General features: G+C 43.8%; 1 protein-coding gene across 12 annotated transcripts in view; it reads right to left on the bottom strand.

The window, feature by feature from the left end:
* MAP2K5 (mitogen-activated protein kinase kinase 5) overlaps positions 1 to 23537 on the bottom strand; it is a 242176-nt gene extending 218639 nt beyond the window's left edge. For 5 of the 12 annotated variants that reach the window (XM_036437869.2, XM_036437860.2, XM_036437850.2 and 2 more), the window contains exons 1-2: positions 22700 to 23535; positions 14319 to 14367 (exon numbers count right to left, since the gene is read on the bottom strand). In XM_036437869.2, coding sequence (XP_036293762.1) covers positions 14319 to 14367; positions 22700 to 22834 — 184 coding nt within the window. In that variant the 5' untranslated portion in view covers positions 22835 to 23535. Of the gene's footprint in view, positions 1 to 14318; positions 14368 to 22274; positions 22401 to 22699 lie in introns of those variants that run through there. The other 7 variants (XR_004987983.2, XM_036437910.2, XM_036437900.2 and 4 more) reach the window with 4 other exon arrangements.
* Between the last annotated feature and the right edge of the window lie 2020 nt (positions 23538 to 25557).

Genomic DNA, 25557 nt, shown 5'->3' on the forward strand with positions numbered 1-25557 from the left:
ACCCCTAACTGTCCCCCCACTCCACCAACCTTATCACCCCTAACCACCTCTGCCTACTGGCCTGGTTGCCTCCAACTGCCCCCCTCTTGCCAGTCTGGTTGCACCCAACTGCCCCTCCCCCCATTGCCGGCCTGGTTGCCCCTCACTACCTCCCCTCCCCCACCAACCTGGTCACCCCCAACTGTCCCCCTCTGGCCACCCCAAACTGCCCCCCCTCCGCCAGTCATCTTGCGGTGGCCATCTTGTGATGACCTGAGGGTGGCCATCTTGTGATGACGTGAGATTATCGAGAAAGGGCCACCTAGGCTTTTGTTAGTATAGATAGATTCCTTTTTACAGAAGAAAAACTGGGAGCCTAGTGTAAGGTAAACTTGCAAAGCAACTTTAACATTCTCTCCATATCCTATTCTATTTAGTAGCTCTCTTTCTCTTTCTTTACAATTTCATTAGTACTGGGAACTCTGACCATAGTAAGTGTCAAACAGCAATTCATGGTACTTTGAAATAGTCTTAAACTAGAGGATAATAAGGCTTTTCAAGATATATAACCAGAATGTATTCATTTGACTAACTATATTATCAAAGTAGACACATCCAGAAACAATGTACTTATTTCAACTATGCTTCCCTTATTCAAAGTAGCTTTGAAGTAACTCTTCACAAACTGCTTTAAGAACTAGAAGATAGCTGGTTTGGCTTAGTGGACAGAGCGTCAGCCTGTGCACTGAAGGTTCGATTCCAGCCAAGGGCACATGCCTAGGTTGCAGGCTCCATCCCCAGTAGAGTGTGTGCAGGGGGCAGCTAATCAATGATTCTCTTTCATCATTGATATTTCTTTCCTCTTTCTCCCTCTCCCTTCCTCTCTGAAATGAATATATATAATATATATATATATATATATGTATATATATATATTTATATTTATATTTATATTATATATATTATATATATATATATATTATATATATATATATATATATATATAATATATATATATATATTTAAAAAAAGGAACTAGAAAATAGACCACGTAAAAATATCAGATCTCACTTTTAACCCAAACAAAATTGTCCACCTGATCATTCTCCTACACTTCCCGCCAAGAAGAACTCAGAATGACTTTTGGTTATTTCTAAATATTTAGTTAGCCTCTTCATCTTTCTAAAGATAAACATCTGTCAACAGGAGAACAGCCTATGTGGTAGACTCTAACTGTACAGTTAAAAGAAAAATACCCAAAATATTTTTAGCAACAGCAGCACTGTTGGAAAAAGTGCACAGATTCCCAGGGGACAACTTAGAAGGGGCCACTCTCTCATTTGGATGTCTCAGTGTGCTTATTAAACAATCAGTGGTTCTATTTATTTTGGTCACTCTTGGGTTTCTAATTTGCTGATTTGATCCCAGGCCTGGCTATAAAACAAAAATGTAAAGTGGCTTTCATTTGTATAATATACAACATTATATTCCTTTATACTATATCTGTTTTTCCCTTTTGCTTACATCACATACTCTGGGGATTCTTACTGAAAAGACAGTATGAGTTCAGTCAGCATAAGGCTCTTCGCCCACCAGCCCTCCTTTAGTCCGGCTGCAGTTCTGAAGATACACCCCTGTTCACTGACCAGGCTCTGGGAACCCTATAAGGGAGCCTGTGTTCTCTCCCAATTAACTGATTGCAGAGCAAAATGCTACTGCCTTTTCCTTTTTTGGTAGCCAACAGCAATGTGACATCATGATGGAAACTAGCACTTGAGCCAGCCTCACTCAATGATCAAGCCCAAAGCTCTTTCTGGGGTTTTCTCTCCAAAGCATTTGTTCCTGGATCCTGGTTAACTGCAAAATAGTTCCCCAACTCTATGTAAATCAGTATCATCAAGTCATACTAAATACCTATACAGGTAGAAACTGTCTAAAGTCACTATTGGCATTATGCTATCAAGAGTTGCCTGTTTTCAGTATAAAAGACACACAATGGTGACTTTTAGTGACAAAGGTGGTACATTCCTAGATGTTACATATATATAGGATATATAGGAATCTAACACTTTCCTTCTTTCTTTTGCTTTGTAAGTTATAGAATCTATGAAACCAAAGCCATTATAATTTTGGAAACAAAAAAATTTCTACACAGGTTCTAGAAACTATAATTTTCAAGGTTAAGTCAAAAAGTTTTCTTACAGCTGAAGCCGGTTTAGCTCAGTGGTAGAGCGTCGGTCTGCGGACTGAAAGGTTCGATTCCAGTCAAGTGCATGTACATTGGTTGCGGGCACATCCCCAGTAGGGGGTGTGCAAGAGGCAGCTGGTCGATGTTTCTCTTTCATCGACATTTCTAGCTCTCTATCCCTCTCCCTTCCTCTCTGTAAAAAATCAATAAAATATATTTTAAAAAAAAGTTTTCTTACAGATGCAGGAAAAAAGGGGAAAAACAGATATAGTATAAAGGAATATAATGTTGCATATTATACCCATGAAAGCACTTTACATTTTTGTTTTTAAAACCAAGTCAAATTCTCTTTTTGGATGTGTGCTAAAATGATTTTTTAAAAAACCAAAACACAAAAAACAGATTTGTTTTGATAAAGTCCTGAACTTGGTAATATTTTCAATCTGAACAAACTAGCTTTTTGTAAACCTCATTTCTACACCAGAGCCAGCTACAGAGATGGTGGTTACAAAGGGACTGCTTATATTCAAATTTCAATATGTACATGGGATGGAACTGTTTGGAGTTCAGCGAAACAACTGGACATCCTCCGAGGTCTCCCAGACTACAGAGGGTGCAGGCGGGACTGAGGGAGGTCCTCTTCCAGTGCATGATTTTCATGCACCGGGCCTCTAGTCTTTTTATAATTTGTAAAAAGAGGACAAGGATTCCAGAGAAATAATTTATATTACATCTCTCTAAATCAAGAATGACAACAAGCTCCCCAGACCAAGCTTGAATCTTTAAGGCAAAAGATCCTGAAATTCTAGAATTCTATGAAATATCTTAGGGATTAATTCAACAAAAAACTGTGAGGGGGAGTCAGCCACCAGAATAATTTATTATCTAGCAATTCCACAAAAAGCAGTTATGAAACACTACAAAGGTATTTTGCTTTAATTTGTACAGAAAACTGAAGCTACATGGCCAGAATAGCCCACCTAGTGGCAAAGTGTTTAGGGCTGTCCCATAAGGGGTCTGACTCCAAGAGAAAGAGTTCTGAGAAGTTGAAAGAGGCATTTTATCTAATCAAGTCTGAGGATGAAATCAGGCTTACATGACACAGAGATTAACAGTTTTTATGGATTAATTTTTAAAAAAAGCCCCATTTTATGTATGTATTGGTTTTCTTTACAAATTGCCCTTTGAGGGGACTGATTCACTCTAATAATTGTGATTAGTAGTTTTAATGAAGATTCCTAGTTCTTGTCAAAGAGGAAACTGAGTTGGAAAAGTAATCACACTTATGAAAAGACTAATAATTCTAACAAAAATCCAGGTAACCTAATCCCCGAGGGCAGCCCAAGAGCAAACCATTGGCTTTGATGTTTAAAGTGAGAATATACTTCTCTCTAGAGACAAAGAATTCCAAAGAAGACATAAAACAGGTACATGAAAAGATGCTTAACATCACTAATTATCAGGGAAATGCAAATCAAAAGCAAAATGAGCCCAATTGGTTTAGCTCAGTAGATTAAGTGTCACCCCATGCACCAAGAGGTTGCTGATTCAATTACTGGTCAGGGGCAAATGCCCAGGTTTTGAGCTTGATCCCCAGGAGGGGATGTGCAGGAAGCAGCTGATCTACATTTATCTCTCATCAATGTTTCTCTCTCTCTCTCCCTCTCCCATCCTCTCTCATAAAATCAATAAAAACATATTTAGAAACAAAACAAAACAAAACACAATGAGGTATCTTTTCACACCTGTTAGAATGGCTATCATAAAAAAGCCAAGAGATAACAAGCATTGGTGAAGATGTAGAAAAAAGGGAACCCTTGTGCACTCTTGGAAGGAATGCAAATTGGCACAGCAGATATGAAAAACAGTATGGCGGTTCCTCAAAAAATTAAAAATTCCAGCAATCCTGCTTCTGGTGACATTAACAAAATCCAGCCAGTACATAGACTTTCAGCAAGCCAAAGGAAATGAAATCAGGATTTTGCAGAGATAGCAGCACCCCCATGTTCATCAGCATTATTTATAGCTAGAGGCCCGATGCACAAAATCATGCAAGGCTAGGCCCTTGCAGCCTCGGCTTTGTCTGGAAGGTCGTCTGGACGGCCATTCCACTTTTGGCCCTGTGATCAATTTGCATATTGTGCTTTTATTATTACAGATAGCCAGAATATGGAAACAACCTAAATGTCCACCACACATACACTGCATAATATTATTCAGCCATGAAAAATAAAGACATCCTCAGATAAAATAAATAAGAGAGAAAAGAAAAAATAAAGACATCCTCCCATTTCTGATAACTTGTATGAAATTTGAGGGCATTATGTTAAGTGAAATAAGTTAGTCATAGGAAGACAAATATTGTGTGATATCACTTATATGTGGAATCTAAGAAACCCAAACTTAGAGAAACAGAAAGTAAAGTGGTGATTGCCAGTGGTTGGAGGAAATGAGAGAGATATTTGTCAAAGGGTACAACTTTCAGTTATAAATATAACAATGTCTGGAGATCTAATGGTGATTATAGCCAATAATAATGTGTTATATATTTGAATGTTGCTAAGATAGTAAATCTTAAATGTTCTCACCACACACACAAAAAAAGAAATGGTAATTATGTGATAGAATGGAGGTGTTAACTAATAATCATTTTTCAATCAATTTAGCACACTATATAACTTAAACTTATACAATGTTATATGTCAATTATATCTCCATAAAGCTGGGAGAAAATAAAGAAAGTGAGTTAACAGGTTTAAGAAGTTACTAAAGGATAAGAAAGTATAAATATACACCAACCAATTCAGTATGATAATGACTTAACATACTTCTCTCAATAAAAGTTGGACATACACAGCCTATCTAGCAGACTCTGACTATTTGCCTATCAAGCTGGATTAGCTATAAAAAGTACACTAACTGGAACTATAAATCATAAAAACTTACTAAAATGACAGAGTTTCAAAAGTATAAATATGTTGGTAAATAACATTAGAAAGTAGTGGTACTAAGTAGAAAGAAGTAGCAAAAAATAATTTGAACTCCTTTTGTCTTATACATGAAGGTTCTTTGCCATCTGACCAAAAAGCATTACGGATATGACCAAGAAAGAGGGCGGGTGCAATGGATCTCATACTCTGGTTCACAATGAGATTCCAGGCTTCTCTGGTTGCCTGGAGCATAGTAATATGATTTTCCAGCACATTAGGGAAGCAAAAGTAGAACCAGAAAGTCTATGTACTGGCTGGATTTTGTTAATGTCACTTAAAATGGAGGAAAAAATCCTAGCAAGATACCAAATAGAGTGCAGCAGATGGTAAACAAATATTATGAAGCAATCTTCACAAAATCTGCAGTGTGTCACAAATATACAAAATGGCAGAGTTTGGGAAAAGAGAATCATAACAGGCCATATGTTGTTAGCAATTTTATTTGAGGCAACATGCAATCCAAAAGAGAAACCAAGAGAAGGAACATAAAGGCCCAATAGAGGAGAGGAGGCAGCCTCAGGTAAGGGTGGTCAAAATGGCAAGCACAGTGCCTACCAAGTAAACAGCAGACTCAGGGGAGGTCTCAGCCAAACAGCAACCACTGCAGTGACAGGACTCAAGTGCGATTTGGAGAGAAACAATCTAGTTTCTACAAAGAACAACAGAAAGTTAAGGCTATATATTATATGTCATTTGTCAATTCTTCAGTGCCAGGTGAGAGTCGATTAGAACTACAGCAGAGGTGTTTTTCCAAGGCAAGAGGAAAGAAATGAAAACATAATTGTGTAGGTTAGAAAGACAACGGGAAATTACAGAGAAGTTGTCAAGTTTACAGCCCTTCTCAAGTATGGAATCTAAGACCTGGACAGAACTAGAGGCCACTGTTTCTATGGCCAAATCTTTATACCCATGAGTTTAATTTAGTTTCAGGCCTCCCATCTTCTGATTCCTTCTTCAGTTCTTTGCTCTCTTTTTCTTCCCAACAAATATGTGTCTACCATACAGCAGGCAATATTCTGAGCACTGACGATGGTAGCAGTGGAAAAAGAACACCTGTTTTCATGGAACTTTGAGAGAGACTGAAGGAGAAAGAGTGTTCCAGGCAGAGGGAACAGCTAATGCAAAGACCCTGAGGCCAAAGAATATCTGGCATGTTCAAGAGACTGAAAGAAAGCCAGATAAGTGGAATAGAATGAGAGGGAGGAGAGAGAATGAGAGAGAGAAGAGAGAATGAGAGGGCAGATGAGAAAATGGGCATTTTAAGGATTTGGCTTTTACTTCTGAGTAAGATGGAAACTACTGGGGGTTTAGAGTGTTATGATCTCATTTAACTTCTAAAAGAAATACTTTGGCTGATGTATGGAGGCAAAAGCAGAAACAGGGACACTAGTAAGGAGACCAATGGTCTAGTCCAGGTGAGATATGATGGTGGCCTACACCAAGCTGAGAGTTTGAGTAGTTGTCACATGTTGGATATATTTTAAAGACAGAGCTAATAGGATTTGCTGATGGATAAACTTTGAAAAGCTTGTTCTATTACTTCATTCCTACAATCATCCATACATTACAGAAATGCATATTGAGTGAGTACTATGTGCCATGTACCATGTTAGGCTTTGCAGGGATTCAAAAATGAGCAGTACTGTTTATTGCCTTCAAAAAACAAACAGCCTGGTGCTTGAGTAAAGAAATCAAGCTTTTTCTTTAAATGGTCATATTGTGCCAAATTTAAAATGAGATCTGATGTACTGGTTTTCAAATTTCCACCCAAAATAATCTTCCAGAAATTCATAAAACAACTGAAAAGTATTTTATTAAAAAAGAACTTAGTATAAAATGGTCATGGTTGAAGAAAGACATAAAATTTATCCTATAACCATTTTTCTGAACCAAAATTTAGACATATGGTTTGACAAGTATGGAAGATATGTTTATGGGAGCTACAGACCCAAGAATGTGAGGTCAGAGTGTCGTAGGAAAGTAGTGCCATATGGTGCTTCTAGGTAGAAGTCAGCACTTGTCTATACAGACTTTCAAGTGACCAGTAGGATTTACTCTCAGGCAACCAACCCAACTATCACTTTATAGTAGTAACTTGTCTAGAGAGAAGGCAGGGAGAGGAAGGCATTATATGTGCAGGAAACTCATTAGTGGGCATAGTTGATTTTCATCACTTCGTGTTTTGTACACTCTTTAATCTGTTAATGGAACTAAAAATCAGCAGGGGTCTTTGGGTCTATAAAAATGTCAAGCTCCTACAGCATATGTAGGGCCCACACATGTAAACACACAAGATTTTTATGGTTACAGGATGTAGCTTCATCTCAGAAGTATTCTTACATCTAGGAAAAGATGAGTTATTCAATAACTAATATGGGGTCAACTGTCTATCTGCTTGAAGAATAAAGTTGTGCCTTCATCTGTCTCCTTCTTTCACCAAAATAAACTATAGTACAAAAAACCCTTTGTAATAGAAATGCACACTGTATAAAAACAAACCCTAATACACATATGAACATTAAAGTAGAAAAAAGAGAATAAGGATGAATGTTTTCAATATCCTGGAATGTGAAAGACCTTTCTACGCTTAGCATAAATCCAGAAGTCACAAAGAAAAATATGATCAACCTGACCATGTAAAAACTTTCAAGGATAAAAAGAAGAGGGATGAAAGACCAAAAGAAGAGGGATGAAAGACCAAACCCAGTGAAAGAAAACTACACAAAAATATCCATAGCATATAAGACAAAGGGCAAATTTTCTTAATATTTTCAAGCTTTTACATCAGAAAAAGACAAATAATCTAATGGGAAAATTGGTAAAAGTGACAAATAGTTAACAGAAATTAAATACAAATGGCCAAACTACAAATGAAAAGATGCTCAGGCTCATCTATAATTGAAGAAATACAAAATAAAACAATAATTCATCTTTTTCACCTATCAAACTGACATTGACTAAAGTTTGCTAATACCAGAGTTAGTGAGGGTAGAGAGAAATGAGCAGTCTCAAGCATGGTTGATGGGAGTGTAAATTGGTTCTACTTTTTGAGAGCAATGTGGTAATAGCTATTAATATGTACATGAGTACTCTTTGTCTCAGTATTTCCAACTCAGGAATTTATCCTACAAGTATGTTCGCACAATATGGAACAATACAAGACAATGCTGCTAACTGCAGCATTTTTTTGAATTCTAAAACACCAACTGGTCCATCAATAGGTTAAATAAATTCAGCCATAGCCATACAATTAAGTATGATGTAGTCATCCAAAAGAATCAAGTTTTGCACACTACTGTTGAAAGGGGTCTCATGTATACTTTTAAGTGCAGGCAGGGGAAACTACTGTGTTTCCCCGAAAATAAGACATCCTCCGAAAATAAGACCTACTTACAGGTTTCCTTCTGAGTGAAAATATAAGGCATCCCCCCGAAAATAAGGCCCCCCCTAGGCTAAACATGAGAGATTTGGTCCACAGATTCTGAAAGAAATGGAGTCACAAAAAATTCACCAGGAAATGCAGGAATTGGATTGTTATGATGATGTTCCAGAAGATGATGGCATGATTGTCATTGAATAAATGAGTAAATTCTTGATACTGTAGGATTCACAGTTTGTCTGGTTTGTATTGACAACTACCATACAACCGTACCGTATACAGGTAATAAATTTCCTTTATTTTCATTTGACAATAAATGTGTACCGTATTTTTCTTCATGGAAAAATAAGACATCCCCTGAAAATAAGACCTAGCGCATCTTTGGGAACAAAAATTAATATAAGACACTGTCTTATTTTCGGGGAAACAGGGTAGTTCCAGTATAGCATATAATATGTACAGAGAAAATTTCTGTGAAGATATAAAAGAAACTGTTAACTAGTGACTTAGATAAAATGGGAACTTTTACATCTTGCTTTATTATGTGCTGTTTGAATGTTTTTTAAAGAGGCAGATGCTCAATGCAGGAGCAGCCACCTGGTGGTCAGTGCACTCCCACAGGGCGAGGACCACTCAGCCAGAAGCCGGGCTCATGGCTGATGAGCGCAGGGGTGGTGGCGAGAGCCTCTCCTGCCTCTGTGGCAGCACTAAAGATGTCCAGAGGGAGCGGGCCTAAGCCATCAGTTGGATATCCCCCATGGGCTCCTGGACTGAGAGAGGGCAGAGACTAAGTTGAGAAATCACCCTGAGTGCATGAATTTTGTGCACTGGGCCTCTAGTTTGTTATACATAGACTAGAGGCCTGGTGCATGAAATTTGTGCACAGGGTGTGTGTGTGTGTGTGTGTGTGTGTGTGTATGTGGAGGGGGTCACCTCAACCTGGCCTGCACCATCTTCAATCTGGGATCCCTCGGGGGATGTCTGATGGCCAGTTTAACTGGCTGTTGGACATCCCTCTCACAATCTGGGACCTGCTGTCTCCTAACTGCTCACCTGCCTGCCTGCCTGCCTGATCACCCCTAACTCCCTCCCCCTGCCAGCCTGATCACCCCTAACCACTTCTGCCTACTAGCCTGGTCACCCCAACTGCCCCCTCCTGCTGGCCTGGTTGCTCCCAACTGCCCCCCCCCCCGCTGGCCTGGTCACCCCTCACCACCCCCGCTACTGGCCTGGTCACCCCTAACTGCACTCCCTGCTGGCTAGGTTGCCCCCAACTGCCCCCCTCCCCACACACACACCAGCCTGGTCGCCCCCAACTATCCTCCCTGCTGTCCTGGTCATGCACGCAGCCTGCTGTTCAGTCATTTGGTCATCCTTCACTAACCTCCACTGCCAGCCTTGTTGCCCCATGCAGCCTGTTGTTCAGTAGTCTGTCCAGTTGTTTCCGTCATGATGGCGTCTGGCTTTAGATATATTAGGGCTAGTGGCCTGGTGCATGAAATTCATGCATGGAGGGGAGAGGTGTCCTTCGGCCCGGCCTGCACCCTCTCCAACCTGGGACCTCTTGGGGTATGTCTGACTGAGGGTTTAATCCGGGACTAAACCATTAGTCGGACATCCCTCTCACAATCCAGGACTGCTGTCTCCTAACCACTCAACTGCCTGCCTGTCTGATCACCCCTAACCACTTTGCTTGCCAGCCTGCTCACCCCAAACTGCCCCCCCTGCCGGCCTTCTTGCCCCCAAATGCCCCTCTCCCCCCGCCAACCTGCTTGTCCCCAACTGCCCCTCCACTCCCAGCCTAATCACCCCCAACTGCCCTCCCCTCCTGGCGTGATTGCCCCTAACTGCTTCTGCCTCGGCCTGCCCACCATGGCTTTGTCCAGAAGGACATCCGGAAGGTCTCGGAAGGTCTCCCAGTCTAATTAGCATGTTACCCTTTTGTTATAGATTCCATTTATTAATTCAGAAAACAAAGTCACCTTAGAATAATCATGGGGGGGAAAGCCAGCCTAGGATTTTAGGTCTATCAATAATCTAAGCAAAAAAAAATCAATATTTTGTCTGTGTATATTTTTGTTTTTATTTATTTTTTTCACCTAAAACTGGTTCAGATGCAGATGGACACAGAGCTGCTGCCAGGTAGGTGTGTGTGTTGGGGTAGGGGTGGGGGGAGCGCAGAGAGGAGAGAAAGATAATGAGACGTCTAACAACTTAAACCTAAAAATTTAAGCATTTTTTGTGTTAGAGCTAGGTATACTTTTCAGTATTAAATATTTCTTTGATCAAAGTTTAATTTTCAAGAGTTTGTTCCATCATATCCATAAACTATAAACCATATAAAACATACTTAACACACTGTACAGGCTTTTGACATGTTTAATTATAAACAGAATAAATTTTACACTCAAAAAGAATTGCGTTTGAATCTGGGCTCCACCACTTCCTAGTTGATCAACTTTAGCAATCATTCATGTCTCGAAGCTTCAGTTTCTTCACAGGTATAATTTTCCTACCTTGCCTGTTGTAAAGATTAGCAACAATCTAAATCAATCATGTAGTACACTGCCTGGCACAAAGCAGGCCATCAATAAATGATAGCTAAAGTTATCAGTATTATTACTATGAATCTAACTCTTGAATCCTGTGGAGAACAGGTACATTGAGCCACTTTGGGGGACCCAGAAAACAAGAAGTAGAAAGTAGAAAGCTTCTTTTCTGCCACACTTAAGAACAATCAGAATATAGGATTTCAAGAATTATGAAAAATCTCAAAATAAATCTCAGCAGTAGTTGAGGATATATATGTACTAGAGGCCCGGTGCATGAAATTTGTGCACAGGAGTGTGTGTCCCTCAGCCCAGCCTGAAACCTTTCCAACCTGGGACCCCTCAAGGGATGTCCGACTGCCTGTTTAGGCCTGAACCTGGTAGGATTGGGCCTAAACTGGCAGCCTGACATCCCTCTCACAATCCAGGACTGCTGGCTCCCAACTGCTCGCCTGCCTGCCTGATTGCCCCTAACTTCTTCTGCCTGCCAGCCTGAACACCCCCTAATCACTCCCCTGCCAGCCTGATTGATGCCTAACTGCTCCCCTGCTAGCCCGATTGCTCCTAACTGCCCTCCCCTGCAGGCCTGGTCACCCCTAATTGCCCTCCCCTGCAGGCCTGGTCCCCCCCCCCCCCCCCCCCCCCGCAACTGATCTTCCCTGCAGGCCTGGGTCCCTCCCAACTGCCCTTCCCTACAGGCCTGGTCGCCCCCAACTTCCCTCCTCTGCTGACCTGGTCACTCCACAAACTCCACAACTGCCCTCCCCTGAAGGCCTGATCCCTCCCAACTACCCTCCCCTGCTGGCCATCTTGTGGTGGCCATCTTGTGTCCACATGGGGGCAGGATCTTTGACCACATGGAACAGCCATCTTGTGTGTTGGAGTGATGGTCAATTTGCATATTACTCTTTTATTATATAGAATAGAGTCCTGGTGCACAGGTGGGGCCAGCTGATTTGTCCTGAAGGGTGTTCCAGATCAGGGTGGGGATTCTCTTGGGGCTTGGGGCAGCCTGGATGAGGGGCCTGTGGTGGTTTGCAGGCCATGCACACTGGTGACCCAAGTGGAGGCCCTGGTATCTGGGATTTATTTATCTTCTATAATTGAAACTTTGTAGCCCTGAGCAAAGGCCAGGGCGGGCCAGTAAATTTGGTTCCTCCAAGCCTCATGCTCGCTCTGCTCCGTGGCTCACAGCCATTTTTGTTGGGATTTACTTATCTTTTATAATTGAAACTTTGCAGCCTTGAGCAGAGGCCTCGGGCAGCCAGGGTGTGCAGGAAGCTTGGCTTCCTCCATTGCCAGGGAAACACAAGCCTCCTGCTTGCTCCATGGCCACAGCCATCTTGGTGGGGTTAATTTGCATACTCACTCATGACTGGCTGGTGGGCATGGCTCGTGGGTGTAACAGATTACTCTTTTATTAGATAGGATATGCTCTGGAGTCTACTCCAGAAATTGCCCTTTACCATTTTCTAGCTATAAGACTCTGAGCAGGTCTTAGAGATGTCCTTTCTTCAACTAAAATAGAGCTAATAACAGGCTGTCAAAGTGCTTTGTGGGGATCCTGTGAAGGTTAAATTAAATGAGATAACCCATGGAATGCTCTTAGCACAGCATCTAGTAACAGCAAGTACTCCTATTGTTAACTATCAGACTGTCTATGAAATCCCTGGCACCCCCAAGGAGTTACTGCAAGGGGTCTAAAGAGCTTGCAACACTAATATGTATTTCAGATATATGTACTATTTTTAGTAAGATTGTAATTATTTTAAGAGTTCTATTCAAGTAGCTTTTAAAAACATGTAAAAATATTCAAATAGAGAAATAAGTAAAGGAAAAAGTGTGTGCATTCAGCCCCCACTCCAGCCTCCAAGTAGCCTTTCCAGGGAAAATCATTAGAAAGCACTGCAGCAACTTCAGATCCTTGTCTCAATATGTAGGTTGTCCCCAAAAATGTATATACACACACGTTGAATAATAACAATGGCAGTGCTTTATCAAAATACATTTCATTTTCAAAATTGAGCTATCAGCTGTTAAAGTGTGTATACTTTTTTGTTTGAACACTTTGTATTCATGAAGTTGGGAGGAGGAGAGATTAGCTTTTTCACAAGATAGGATCTTACCAAATATTTTATTTATTTAGTCAATAATATATTATGGATATCTTTCCATGCCAATGCATAAAATCCTTATGCATTCTTTATACCCACTGCCTAATGATTCAGATGTATAACTTATTAACCTATTATTTTAGGCAGTAAGCTTACTTTTAACTTTCTGCTATTAAAAATAATTCCACAATGAACAGTTTGTTTGAAGGGCATTCAACATATGTTTAGGTCTTTCTGTTGGATAGCTAAAAGTGGGTCTGCTGAGTCAAGGTTTTACACATTTTATATTTTGGTAAGCCAAATTGTCCTCCAAAAAGAACATAAGTAAAACATAGGACAATGTACTCTCTGTCATTAACCATCTGCTTAAAACACAAGATCAGATCAAAAAGTGCATTATGTGGAGAAACAATACATTTTTCCACATGGAAAGTGGCCCTCCTCTTTTTAAAAAAAATGGGAACTATAGTTACAAATCCATTATCCTTCTCAACACCAGAGCTACTGACTAAACTCTTACCTTAACATTATTCAGACCCTGACCTCTCCTGCAGTGACCTGCCTCAGATCAAAACCAGTTTTCTAGTGCCCTGCCCCTGCCCTGCCCCCGGTTCCCAAGCCACTGCTTCGGTGTGGAGGGTGGTGTGGGGAAAGGACTTAAGATCTGAAGTGTTGCTGCCATCATCTAGCAGCCGCGCCAAGCCTCACTAAAACAGAATTATTCCATTCAATGTTCACTTAAAAGCTCTGCTCTGTGGCTGTTATAAAGCAGCAATGGACTAAAACCTCTTAATCAATAATCATTGGCCTACAGGTAGTTTACAGGTTTCATTTTACACCACAATATTATTACAGTGAGGAGCAAGAGCAGATAAAGGTCATGTTGGTAATTAAAGCTATATTATAGAAATATGCACACCCAAGATATGATTAAATAAGAAAATATTACTCAGTTAAGTATCATCATTAAACTTGCATTAATTTATAAATATTTAAATGTACCATATGATGATCATAAATAATGTGTTTTTGTCAGTTTCTAAACTAATGCAACCCGTAAACCCCTTGAAAAATCACTGCAGAAGGAAACAGTCAAGAGAGTATACAAGCCAGACTTACATTCAAATGCTGTGGTTGTTGCTTCAGGCAGAACCTGGCCTATCACATCCTAAACAAAGAAAGAATAAAGAAGCACAATTAGCCATCTTCTTTATTGCTAACATGTGGCAAATCCTAGAGGAATTATGAGAACCTGGAAAAGATTTTTGAAATGTGGGCATAAGCTATAAAAACATTAGCTCATAATCATACTTAGCTCCAAAATATAAGCCCAGAGTTTAAATCTCTATTGGAGGAGGGGGGGGGGGGGGCGATGCAATTTTTATGAAATCTTTTCTACTTTGTATTAATAACATAATATTGCCTTCTTAATTCAACAGTGTATACAAATATATTATTGTGTATCTATAAAAAAAAATTGGTTTCTCCTATGGGAGGCTGTGGAATGTACTGCGGTAGGAAGAGTAAGGGGTTTGGGAGTCAGACTGGCCTGGGTTTGAATCTCAGCTCTGCACTTACTAGCTGTGTGAATGGGAACGAATCTCTGAGCCTCCGTTTCATTACCCTCCAATATGGGTCTACTCATAGAGGTAATATAAAAATTAAATTAAAAAATATAATAAACATAAGCTAGCCCAATACATTGTAGACATTCAACAAATGTAATTTCTGATATGTAACTAGCCATACCTTGCCTTGCATTCATAGTGAGAAAGGCTCAAAAACCCAGTTTCTATGATGATATAAACCTATAAAGCTACGTGTAATACAAACAATTCATATCAACCTTGACTCTTAATCAACTGAAAAATATTTAATGACACTAAAATAAAGTTCATCTAGCCTACAAAATTTTTTTAAAACCTGCTATCATTGTTTGAAGGGATCTATGAAGTTGAAAACACGATAATTAGTCTACAGAGATAGCTTAAAGGGGCACAGAACACCTTCGAGAAATAGTTCTGGGAAAAGTGACCCTCCATTATGTCCAGTCCAACCTAAATGTCTGCAAACCTCACTGCTCTCTGGCAGCTCTGCCTCTATGTCCCTCCTGGGCTGTGCCAGAACTGGGACCAGGCAGCCGGCCCACAAGGCAGTGGGAAGTATTTCTCAGCAGGGAGCCCTCAACCCCTCCAAGTGGGGCACTTAGCAGACTGGCTGCTGCAACTTCCTTCTAAAGGCAGTTCTTTCGAAGCCTTTGCTGCAGTGGCAATTTGCATAATAGCCTTGCCTCTACAGTGCCTTTTTTTCTTTTCTTCAAAAATAAATCTGCATATAAAATTAATCTAAGGGAACTATCTTAGGCAGCCCTCACTCATTAAGGACCAAAGGAGATTATTTTGCCCTCTAACTCATCTAAGCAAATGAAACATCAACTTTTAAAGGAATTATTTGTCAAAGATTTTAGTGCTAAAAAAATTCCTTCTAGCCCTGGCGGGGTAGCTCAGTTGGTTAGAGTGTCCTCCCATATGCCAAGGCTCTGGGCTCAATCCCTTCCAGGGCCCATGCAAGAATCAACCAATGCATGCATACATAAGTGGAACAACAGACCTCTCTCTCTCTCTCTCTCTCTCTCTCTCTCTCTCTCTCTCTCTCTCTCTCTCTCTCTCTCCTCTTCCTCCCCTTCCAACCTCCCTCCCTCCTTTCCTCTCTCTCCCTAAAAATCAAATTTAAGAAAAAAGAAGAAGAAAAAAAGCTCTGGCCAGTGTGGTTCAGTTGGTTGAGTGTTGTCCCATGCACCGAGAGGTCATTGATTTGATCCCCCGTCATGGCATATGCCTGGCTGGGTTGGGATCCCCAGCAGGATCTGGTAGAGCCCCAGAGCTACCGGAGAGCAATGAGGTTTGCAAGCTATTTGAGTTGGATTGGATATAACAGAGGGTCAATTTTTCCAGGAGACAGCGAATCAATGTTTCTCTCTCCCTCTCTCTCTCAAATCAATGAAAACATATTTAAATAATTTTTTAATTCTTTCTACACACTTGTATTTATTGACAGGTAAATGGGTACTATAGAGGGCGTATGAAGTAAACTACACAGCCAGCCAGTGTCAAAAGCCTGAGAGTGCCGACTGGAGCCACACTGCTAGGGCTGGATCTTGGCTCTGCCACTCACTAGCTAAGTGACGAAGCCCCAGTTCCCCTCTGTGTAAAATACAATCACAAGTGTACCAACCTTGTAGAACTAAGTGAGTTGATATTTGTAAAGTGCTTAGAAGAATGTCTAGCCGAAGCCGGTTTGGCTCAGTGGATAGAGCATCGGCTTGGGGACTGAAGGGTCTCGGGTTCGATTCCGGTCAAGGGCATGTACCTTGGTTGCGGGCATATCCCAATAGGGGGTGTGCAAGAGGCAGCTGGTCGATGACTCTCTCTCATCGATGTTTCTAACTATCTCTCTCCCTTCCTCTCTGTACAAAATCAATAAAATACATTAAAAAAAAACAAAAAAAAAGAAGAATGTCTAGCTCATACCCATATTAATGCTTGTTAAATAAATAAAACTAGTCACTGATGACTGGAACATACAAAACTTACTTCATAAGGAACCCTTAAAATTTAGCACCCAACCATCAGTGGAGGATGGTCATTCGCTCACTTACTTCAGCCTTCCACAGTGCTTACTGAGGACCTTTTCTAGCCAGTATGGTAAAAAAAAAAAAAAGAAACAAACAAAACAGAGGACTCTACCCTCAACAACCCAGATCTAGATTATCGCTGCTTACTTCCAGGAGCTCCGACCATTCAGACAACCAATCTTGGGACATGAACTCCACAGTTATTAGCAAACTCATGGAGGACATTTCCTACTTCTGAAGAGCAGACCCCATCAAACAGCAAATCTCTAAATAACTAGCTGAAGACCTGCTGGGCAGCAGCGGCATCCTTTGCCCATCAACATAAACAAGGAGCCACATGTGCTTTACATCTCACCTGGGGGAAAGGAGAAAGCAAAAGCACACCACTGGAAAGAGCTATCCTGTTTCGTTAGGGCAATAAAAGGGGGGCTATCATAAGGACCAAAGCGTAAAAGGTCTGAAAATTAGTCAATATCTACTGGTCATTGCTAAGCAGGGCACATTTGATAATTTTATTCATATTTTCCAGTTACCGTTTAAGTGATGTACAATATTTCAAAGCTACCCAGTGAGGTTTCAAAGAAAACTTAAGTTTAAATTATTTTGATAATGATCATTTCTTCATTCTTTCCCACTCCTTCCTTTCAATAAATGAGGCAAAAGTCTGACAGCCCCAAAATATAATTAACCATCTACAATGTACTAGGAGCATATAGAACACAATGCTGTAGGCAACAGAAAAATAAGATTTCGGAAGAATTGAATCTGGTCACAGAGATAAAGACAAACCTAGAAGACTAACAATACAGAGTATTTACAGAATGGTAGAGACAAACCAAAGAAACCTATAAATAGTAAGTAGTATTTGCTAACTCAGGAGGAGGGGGGAAACAGGAATTTCGCAGAAGGAAAATCTGAGCTGGGACTCGGGAGACAGGATTCAAGCAGCATGAGGAAAGAGTGAACATGCTCTCCTACCTCTCACTAACTCAGGAGATTCAGGTCTGCGCAATTTTCTCCAAGCTGTGCCCAGAGTATCCAAGGAAGAAGAGAAACACACAAAGCTGAGAGCAGACCATCCAAATGTCTCTGCCCCTGAGCACCACCTGGGTCTACGTCTCACTGCAGCCAGTCCCTAGTAAATCCAGACACAGGGCACTGGCCCAAAGTGGCCAGGGGACTTGCCCAGGGTCTCCCAGCTGTTTGCTGAGCTGTGACTGGAGCCCTCGAGTACTCACTCCTGTTCCAAATCACAACCAGTTACAGTGGACTCTGCCTACAAACTCTGCCTTCTGTGCCTGTCCTGCCAAAAGCAAACTGTATAACTTCAGCATTCCCCCCTCTGGGGTCCATGCTTCCTCATTTGAAAACTGGGGCGAGAAGGGTTGTATTAGATGAAGGAGAAGCTTTCAGGTTTCATTTGGCTTTAATTTTTAAAGTTCCAAGACAGAACTGCTGAGGTATCTGTTGGTATTTTGCTAATTTCTCGATGAAGAGATGAGACGAATCTGGAGAAGAGATCACAGGAGTCTCCAGGATCTGGGCTTCCGGTTCCAAGAACTTTAAGGAGCACCAGGAGAGAGGGCAGCACCCACTGCACAGCCCTTCACCTGGCCTTCCGGACAAACATGCTGCCCCTGAGCTTACTGAGCAGCATGTGTGAGGACACACGGCACTCTGAGCTCTAGATGGTGGGACCGTTTGTGCAGTTTACTGGTAGGCCAGACAGCCTCGAGGCAAAATGCAACTGAGAGATGCTTGAGAAGCAGAAGACACGGGCCCTATCCTTATGTCACAGCACCACCACCACCACCACCACAGGGCACTTACTGTGCTCTAGGTTGTTCTAAGTGCTTTGGATGTACCAACTCCAGCAGTCCTCCGAATTGTGAGTAGGCATATTTACCCCTCCAGCCCCCCATTTAAAAACAAACAAACAAAGAGATGAAGAGCCCTGGACAGTGTTGCTAAATGGTTAAGAGTGTCAGCCCATGAATCAAAGGGTTTCAGGTTCGATTTCCGGTCAAGAGCACATCCCGGTGTAGCATGTTCCATCCCTGGCCCCAGTTGAGCTATTGTGTGTGGGAGGCAACTACACAATGTGTCTCACAGCAACCTCTCTCTCTCTCTATCCTATATAATAAAGAGGTAATATGCAAATTGACCATCACTCCAATGCACAAGATGGCCACCCCCATGTGGACACAGATGGCCGCCACAAGATGACTAGCAGGGGAGAGCAGTTGTGGGCAATCAGACCAGCAGGGGAGGGTAGCTGGGGGGAGGGGGGGGACCAGGCCCGCAGGGGAGGGCAGCTGGGAGGGACCAGGCCTTCAGGGGAGGGCAGTTTGGGGGGGGACCAGGCCAGCAGGAAGGACAGTTAGGGGGACGAGGCCTGCAAGAAGGGCAGTTGAGGGGGACCAGACCAGCAGGGGAGGGCAGTTAGGGGGACTAGGCCTGCAGGGAGGGCAGTTGGGCAGTTGGGGGGGACCAGACCAGCAGGGGAGGGCAGTTAGGGGTGACTGGGCCGGCAGAGGAGGGCAATTGAGGGGGGACCAGACCAGCAGGGGAGGGCAGTTAGGGGGACTAGGCCTTCAGGGAGGACAGTTGGGGGGGGACCAGACCAGCAGTTAGGGGTGACTGGGCCGGCAGAGGAGGGCAGTTGAGGAAGGACCAGGTGTGCAGGGGAGGGCAGTTGGGTAGACCAGGCATGCAGGAGAGGGCCGTTGGGGGCAACCAGGCCTGCAGGGGACGAGCAGTTAGGGGTGACTGGGCCAATAGGGAAGGGCACTTAGGGGTGACCGGGCCTTCAGGGGAGGACAGTTAGGGGCAACCAGGCCTGCAGGGGAGCAGTTAGGGGTGACTGGGCTGGCAGGGAAGGCCAGTTGGGGGGTGAGGGGGATGACCAGGCTGGCAGGGGAGGGCAGTTAGGGGCAATCGGGCCAGCAGGGGAGCATCAATCAAGATGGCATGGGAGTGGTTAGGGGGTGATCAGGTTGGCAGGCAGAAGCAGTTAGGGGTAATCAGGCAGGCAGGCAGGCTAGCAGTTGGGAGCCAGCAGTCCTGGATTGTGAGAAGATGTCCCAGATTAGACAGGGTGCAGGCTGGGCTGAGGGCCACGCCCAAACCCCTCAACCCCCATGTACAAATTTCGTGCCCTGGGTCTCTAGTGTGTGTGTGTGTGTGTGTGTGTGTGTGTGTGTGTGTAACATGCAAATTAGGCCTGGTTGTCGTAATGGGTCATGATCGGACAGGACGAGGTTGCACCCGCAGGTGAGGCCAAGAGCAGTGACAGACACAGAGACAGAGACAGGGGGCCCTGCCAGAGCCAGCGTGGCGGCTCAGGTGGCCCCAGAGTGAACACAGGCAGGGTGACGAGGGGGCGCTGTGAGTCAGGCATGGGTTCCAGCTGCCCACAGGGTGCTTTTTTGCATGGTGAGAGGTGGGGTACCTTTTCTCACGATTTCAATGGTGCACTGGGCCTCTAATATATATAATATATATATATATATATGTGTGTGTGTGTGTGTGTGTGTGTGTGTGATATGTATATGTATATGTATATGTATATGTATATGTATATGTATATATGTATATGTATATATGTATCCCTTTATCCCTTCCTCCCACTCTCTCTAAAAATCAATGGAAAAAACATCCTTGAGTGAGGATTGACACACAACATACACACAAATAACAGATGAAGAAACTGAGACACTTGCCTGGTAGAGCTTACAATTTAAACTCAAGCAGTTTGGCTCCAGAGTTTGTCTTTAAGTAAATGTTGTACCATTTTATTTAAAACCTTCTTTCTCAAAAAGTAAAGTGAAAGTGAGCTCATGTTTCTCTATAGACACAATCTCATGTAATCTTCACAACTATCCCTCTTTTACATGGAAACAGGCTCAGAAAGGTAGAATGGCTTGTCTAGTTAGTGAGACTGCTTGCTATTAAACCAAATTTTTTAAAAAAATTTCAAAACCTCGTGTGCTGCCCACAAAACCATAATTGCATGCATCCTATTTGAAGATCCCTCGCTTAACAAATATTTCGAGGTCTTATGCACCAGACACAGAGGGGAACCAGAGATGGCCATCTCCTCCGGAAGTTTACCATCTAGTGGAGAGACAGACAAAATTATGACACGGCCTGTGTGCTTTGCTGGAACAGAGCCGTGGAAACCCTGAGGAGGGGCCAGGAACCAGACTGAAGTGGAAGGTGAAGCTGGGCTTTGAAGGACAGGCGGGAGTTGGCCAGCTGACGGGCTGCGTGGGGACCTGGGTTAGTTCTAAATGCCTGGAGCACAGACGCTCATTGGGTTGTGGTGAGCAATGAAGCTGGTGCCAAGCAAGGACGAGCCAATGAAGACGGGCTCAGAGGACCATATGAAGGAGTTTGGACCGTTAGCGTGAGGGGACACCTATGTGCATGGGAGTGTGTGGAGAACTCTAGATGCAAAGAGGATGGCATCTGGTGTACAAGAGTGGACTCGAGCCTCTGCTCTCCTGGCCAGACACCTGAAAACCTGTATGGTCTGAGTGGCCAGTAACATCCAGAACTCAAGACAAAGATGCAGGAATCACATTTTGATTGGGTAACCTATGATAACCAAAAATCTCATCGCAGCCCCAATCTTTTTTTTTTTTTTTTTTTTTTTTAACTAACATATTTTATTGATTTTTCTTACAGAGAGGAAGGGAGAGAGAAAGAGCTAGAAACGTCGATGAGAGAGACACATCGACCAGCTGCCTCTTACACCCCACCCCCACAGGGATGTGCCCGCAACCAATGTACGTGCCCTTGACCGGAATCGAACCTGGGACCTTTCAGTCCGCAGACCAATGCTCTACCGCTGAGCAAAACCGGTTTTGGTCGCAGCCCAATTTTATCTTGCATGTAGATAAGATGGATCTGGTATTTGCAATGTGCTTCTTGGTATGTGTCAGCTCTGCCTTTGATACCTCAGTTATCCAATAAAATGGGCACAATACATTGTCTATCTCAAATGAATGCTAAAATATGAGAAAGGCACTATGTGGAAATAAATACTAAGTAAGGAAATCTGGGCTCTCGGACTGACTCCCCAACTCAAGCAACGGGGCTCCGGAAAAGTCATTTCACCTCATTGCTTGCTTCTCAGTTACTATAATATCTGCAAAGGAAGGTAAGAGGGCTCAACAGGCCACCCCCAGCAGGTGCTCTCACATTCCATGATTTCATTTCAGACACATCCCGAGTATTTATTATGAAAGCAAGAATACATCACTGATTCTAAAATGCACATTTCCCCCTATTTTAATATCTCTGAAATCAAGCTGGTTTTGTACAATGTGTGGCATGTCACGGTTTTGTGAGTAGGTGTGTGCGTGTGCGTGTGTGTGTGTGTGTGTGTGTGTGCTTTCTTAGTAGTACTTAAAATAACAGCTTAAAACGAATGACACCTTGTTTTTGGTGAAACATGAGAGATACAGCTGCCTTGTTTCCCTTTCCTGCTGGTCACCAAGTCCAGGGAACTCAGTGGAAAGCCGTGGCTGGAATCCGGCCAGGAACATTCCAAAAGTCACTTGAGAAAAACTCTCTTCTAGACTTAGCTTTCAGTACCCCAGTTTCTTCTGTCCCACCCGATTCAGGCTGTGAGCTACCTGAGGGCAGGGGCTCACTCTGACCATCTTCAGTTCCCCAGGGCCCTGCACGTTTCGCCAGATTTGTGCCCGTGCAACGAATCAGTGCTTGTGGCCGAAGCAATGAAACTGGCCCCCCTAGAAGGCCAGGGCCAAGTCAGAGTCAGGGGTCCGGTGCTGGCTGCCCCGGAGACCCCCCTGCGCCCCCCTCGCTGGGGTTTGCACCCCGACAGGAACACACTCACCAGCACATCCCTGAAGAGTAACTGCGGGCCGGAGTTCACCGTCCAGTCCACGGCGCCCCGGTTTGGAATCCTGATGCGAATCACCAGCACCTGGTTCTCCATGGCATGGGAGGGGCCAAAGGCCAGCCACAGCATCACAGGGAAAGGGGCTCACGTCCTGGGGTGGGGGCTGTCCATGGCCCCTGGCTGGGCGGGGGCTCCAAGGGGTGGCGAGGGGGATGAGGAGGGGAAGGGGGCAGAGAGCGAGGGGTATTAGAGAGGAGGGGTGGCCAAGAGGGGGTCGGAGGCACCCTCCTAGCCCCGCTGGGGGGAGAGGGGGAGGCTGTCTCCCGGGAGCCTGGCGGGGTGGGGGGCAGGGGCAGGAGGAACTAGCGGGGTCAGAAGGTTGTCGAGTTGGGAAAGAGGGCAAAACGGGGTCGGATGAGGGGAGATGGCAGAGGAAGCCCCCGTGTTAGGGGGACACGGCGGCAGGGGTGCACCCCTCTTCAGCGGACGAGGGGGGTGGGGGATCCCAGACGGTAGGGGACTGGGTCCCAGGCTGTGAGGAAGCCCCGGGGCCGCCAGACTATGGGAAAGCCGAGGGGAGCCCTCCGCGGGCGTGTCAGGGACGAGCCCTCCTCCCCAACGCGAGCCGGACCCGCGGGCTCAGCGCCGGCGCCCGAGGCCGTGCGTCCCCGCGGCGGCGGCAGGAGCAGGAGCAGGAGCAGAAGCAGAAGCAGAAGCAGAAAGGCGGCAGCTAGGGCACAGTTACTCCGGAACCAAACTGCGCGGCCCCGGAACCACCACGGGAGCCGGGGAAAGGAACCCGCCTCCCGGGCCGCCATGTTGGAAGAGGGCAGCTCCCGACAAGCCCCGCCCCCGCGCGACGGGGGGCGTGGTCAAGGGGGCGTGACCAAAGCCGGCTGGCCCCGCCCACTCGCGGGGCTGCGGACGCCCAAGGACCGCCCGCAGGGACCCAGTGACTGCTTTTCCTTCTCTCTTCTCTCCTTTCCCCCTCCCGTCCACCCTCCTGAGAGACGGCGAGATAAGAGCTTCTGACAAACGCAGGAGGAAGCGGATCTAGCTCCGGAGTCCGCCCAACACCGCTGCCGGCGGACTATTGCGCCCTGTCTGCCTCTGCAGACGCCTCGGGAAGCCAGAACGGCTGCTCTCCTCGCTCCTTACTTTGCCAGGCCGGGCACCTGAACTTCTTGGGGGCTTGTGCACCAAACCAGCAAGAGCAAGGCAAGAACTAAAAAAAAAAAAGTTGTCCTTTTCTTTTCCTTCTTCCAGTTCACTGATCCAGAGGCTCGACAACTCTCTCCCTCGTTAGCACAAAGCGTACTTTTTCTTCCAGGGCGGTTCTTTGCCCCACGATTGCCCAGAAACAGCAAACAGCTCCCCATTCAAAGCGACTATTAAAGACATTCAGAATTTTAACTGCCTGCAGACAAGTGCAGTTAGTGGCATCATCATCTCTTATTAAACTGTTGCAAAAACAAACAAACAAAACCACAAAAACAAACAAAACAGTCTAGTCCATGAATTTTCAAGTACGTAGCAATGTTTACGTGATCGGTTCCATCACAGGCAATAGCAATAACCCTGGTTATTTTGAAGCGCCTTGTTAACCTCAGATTTTAAAGTGCATAATTTTGTTGACCTAGGTTCCCATAGAGATATTTATTTAAAAATTGCATACTGCCGAAACCGGTTTGGCTCAGTGGATAGAGCCTCGGCCTGCGGACTGAAAGGTCCCAGGTTCGATTCCGTTACCGTATCTAACCCTCTCTCTTCTCTCTCTCTCAAAAAAAAAAAAAAAAAAAATCAATAAAATATATTTTAAAAAAATAAAAACTGTATACTGGCCCTCGCTGGGTTGGCTCAGTGGATAGAGCTTCCGCCTAGGGACTGAAGAGTCCCGGATCTATTCTGGTCAAGGGCACATGCCTGGGTTGCAGGCTCCTTCCCCGTAGGGGGCTTGCAGGAAGCAACCAATCAATGGGTCCCTCTTATCATTGATGTTTTTCTCTCTCTCCCCCCTCCCTTTCTCTCTGAAATCAATAAACATATACATTTTTTTAAAAATTGCATACTGTAGGTTTGTCCTTTATATCTTTCTAAGGAGGGCGCACATATCGCTTTTCTTTGGGGTCTGAATTCTGTATAAACTAGTGGGGGAAGAATGTCATTTTCCCTCTCCAATAGTCAGATAATTAATGCAAGAGAAAGAATATTTTAAATGTTGGTACCCCAAATTTTTTTCTGCATTTATTTTCTCTGCCTGAGTTTCTCTTATATTTAATTTGAAAGTCCATTGTAGGAGACAAATGATCTCTTTTCAGTTATTGTAAGTTAATAGCTTAGATAGAAATTCATTTACTCAGATCCTCCAGATATTCTAGGAATTGCCCTTTTCCACCTGCACTTCAGTTCTATGAAAAATAAACCAGTTGCTCAAAGTCCGCATGTACTTTTTATTGAAAGTTCATTTCCTATTACTAGAGAAAGTAAACCACAAAACTAGAGATTTCCTGTGGACCAATGATTTGTGAAAACAACCTTTTTATTCACAGTACTATGGGGAAACCAACTCAATTTATACTTTAACCATTTGTAGGCCAGAAGTGGCTATAGACACACATGGTGGACCTTTTAAAATTAAATTCAAAATATCGTAGCATTTAACTGGTTAAATTCTTTTGGATATATACCCAGAAGTGGAAATGCCGGATCATGTATTAATTCTAGTTTTAATTTTTTGAAGAACCTCCATACTGTTTTCCACAATGTCTGCACCATTTTACATTCCACAAACAGTGCACATTCCCTCACACACTATTGATAACCAGCCCCAAAACCACCCCACCCACTGATAC

This window comes from Pipistrellus kuhlii, unplaced genomic scaffold (genome assembly GCF_014108245.1).
Source record: "Pipistrellus kuhlii isolate mPipKuh1 unplaced genomic scaffold, mPipKuh1.p scaffold_m20_p_1, whole genome shotgun sequence".
In the NCBI taxonomy this organism is placed as follows: Eukaryota; Metazoa; Chordata; class Mammalia; order Chiroptera; family Vespertilionidae; genus Pipistrellus; species Pipistrellus kuhlii.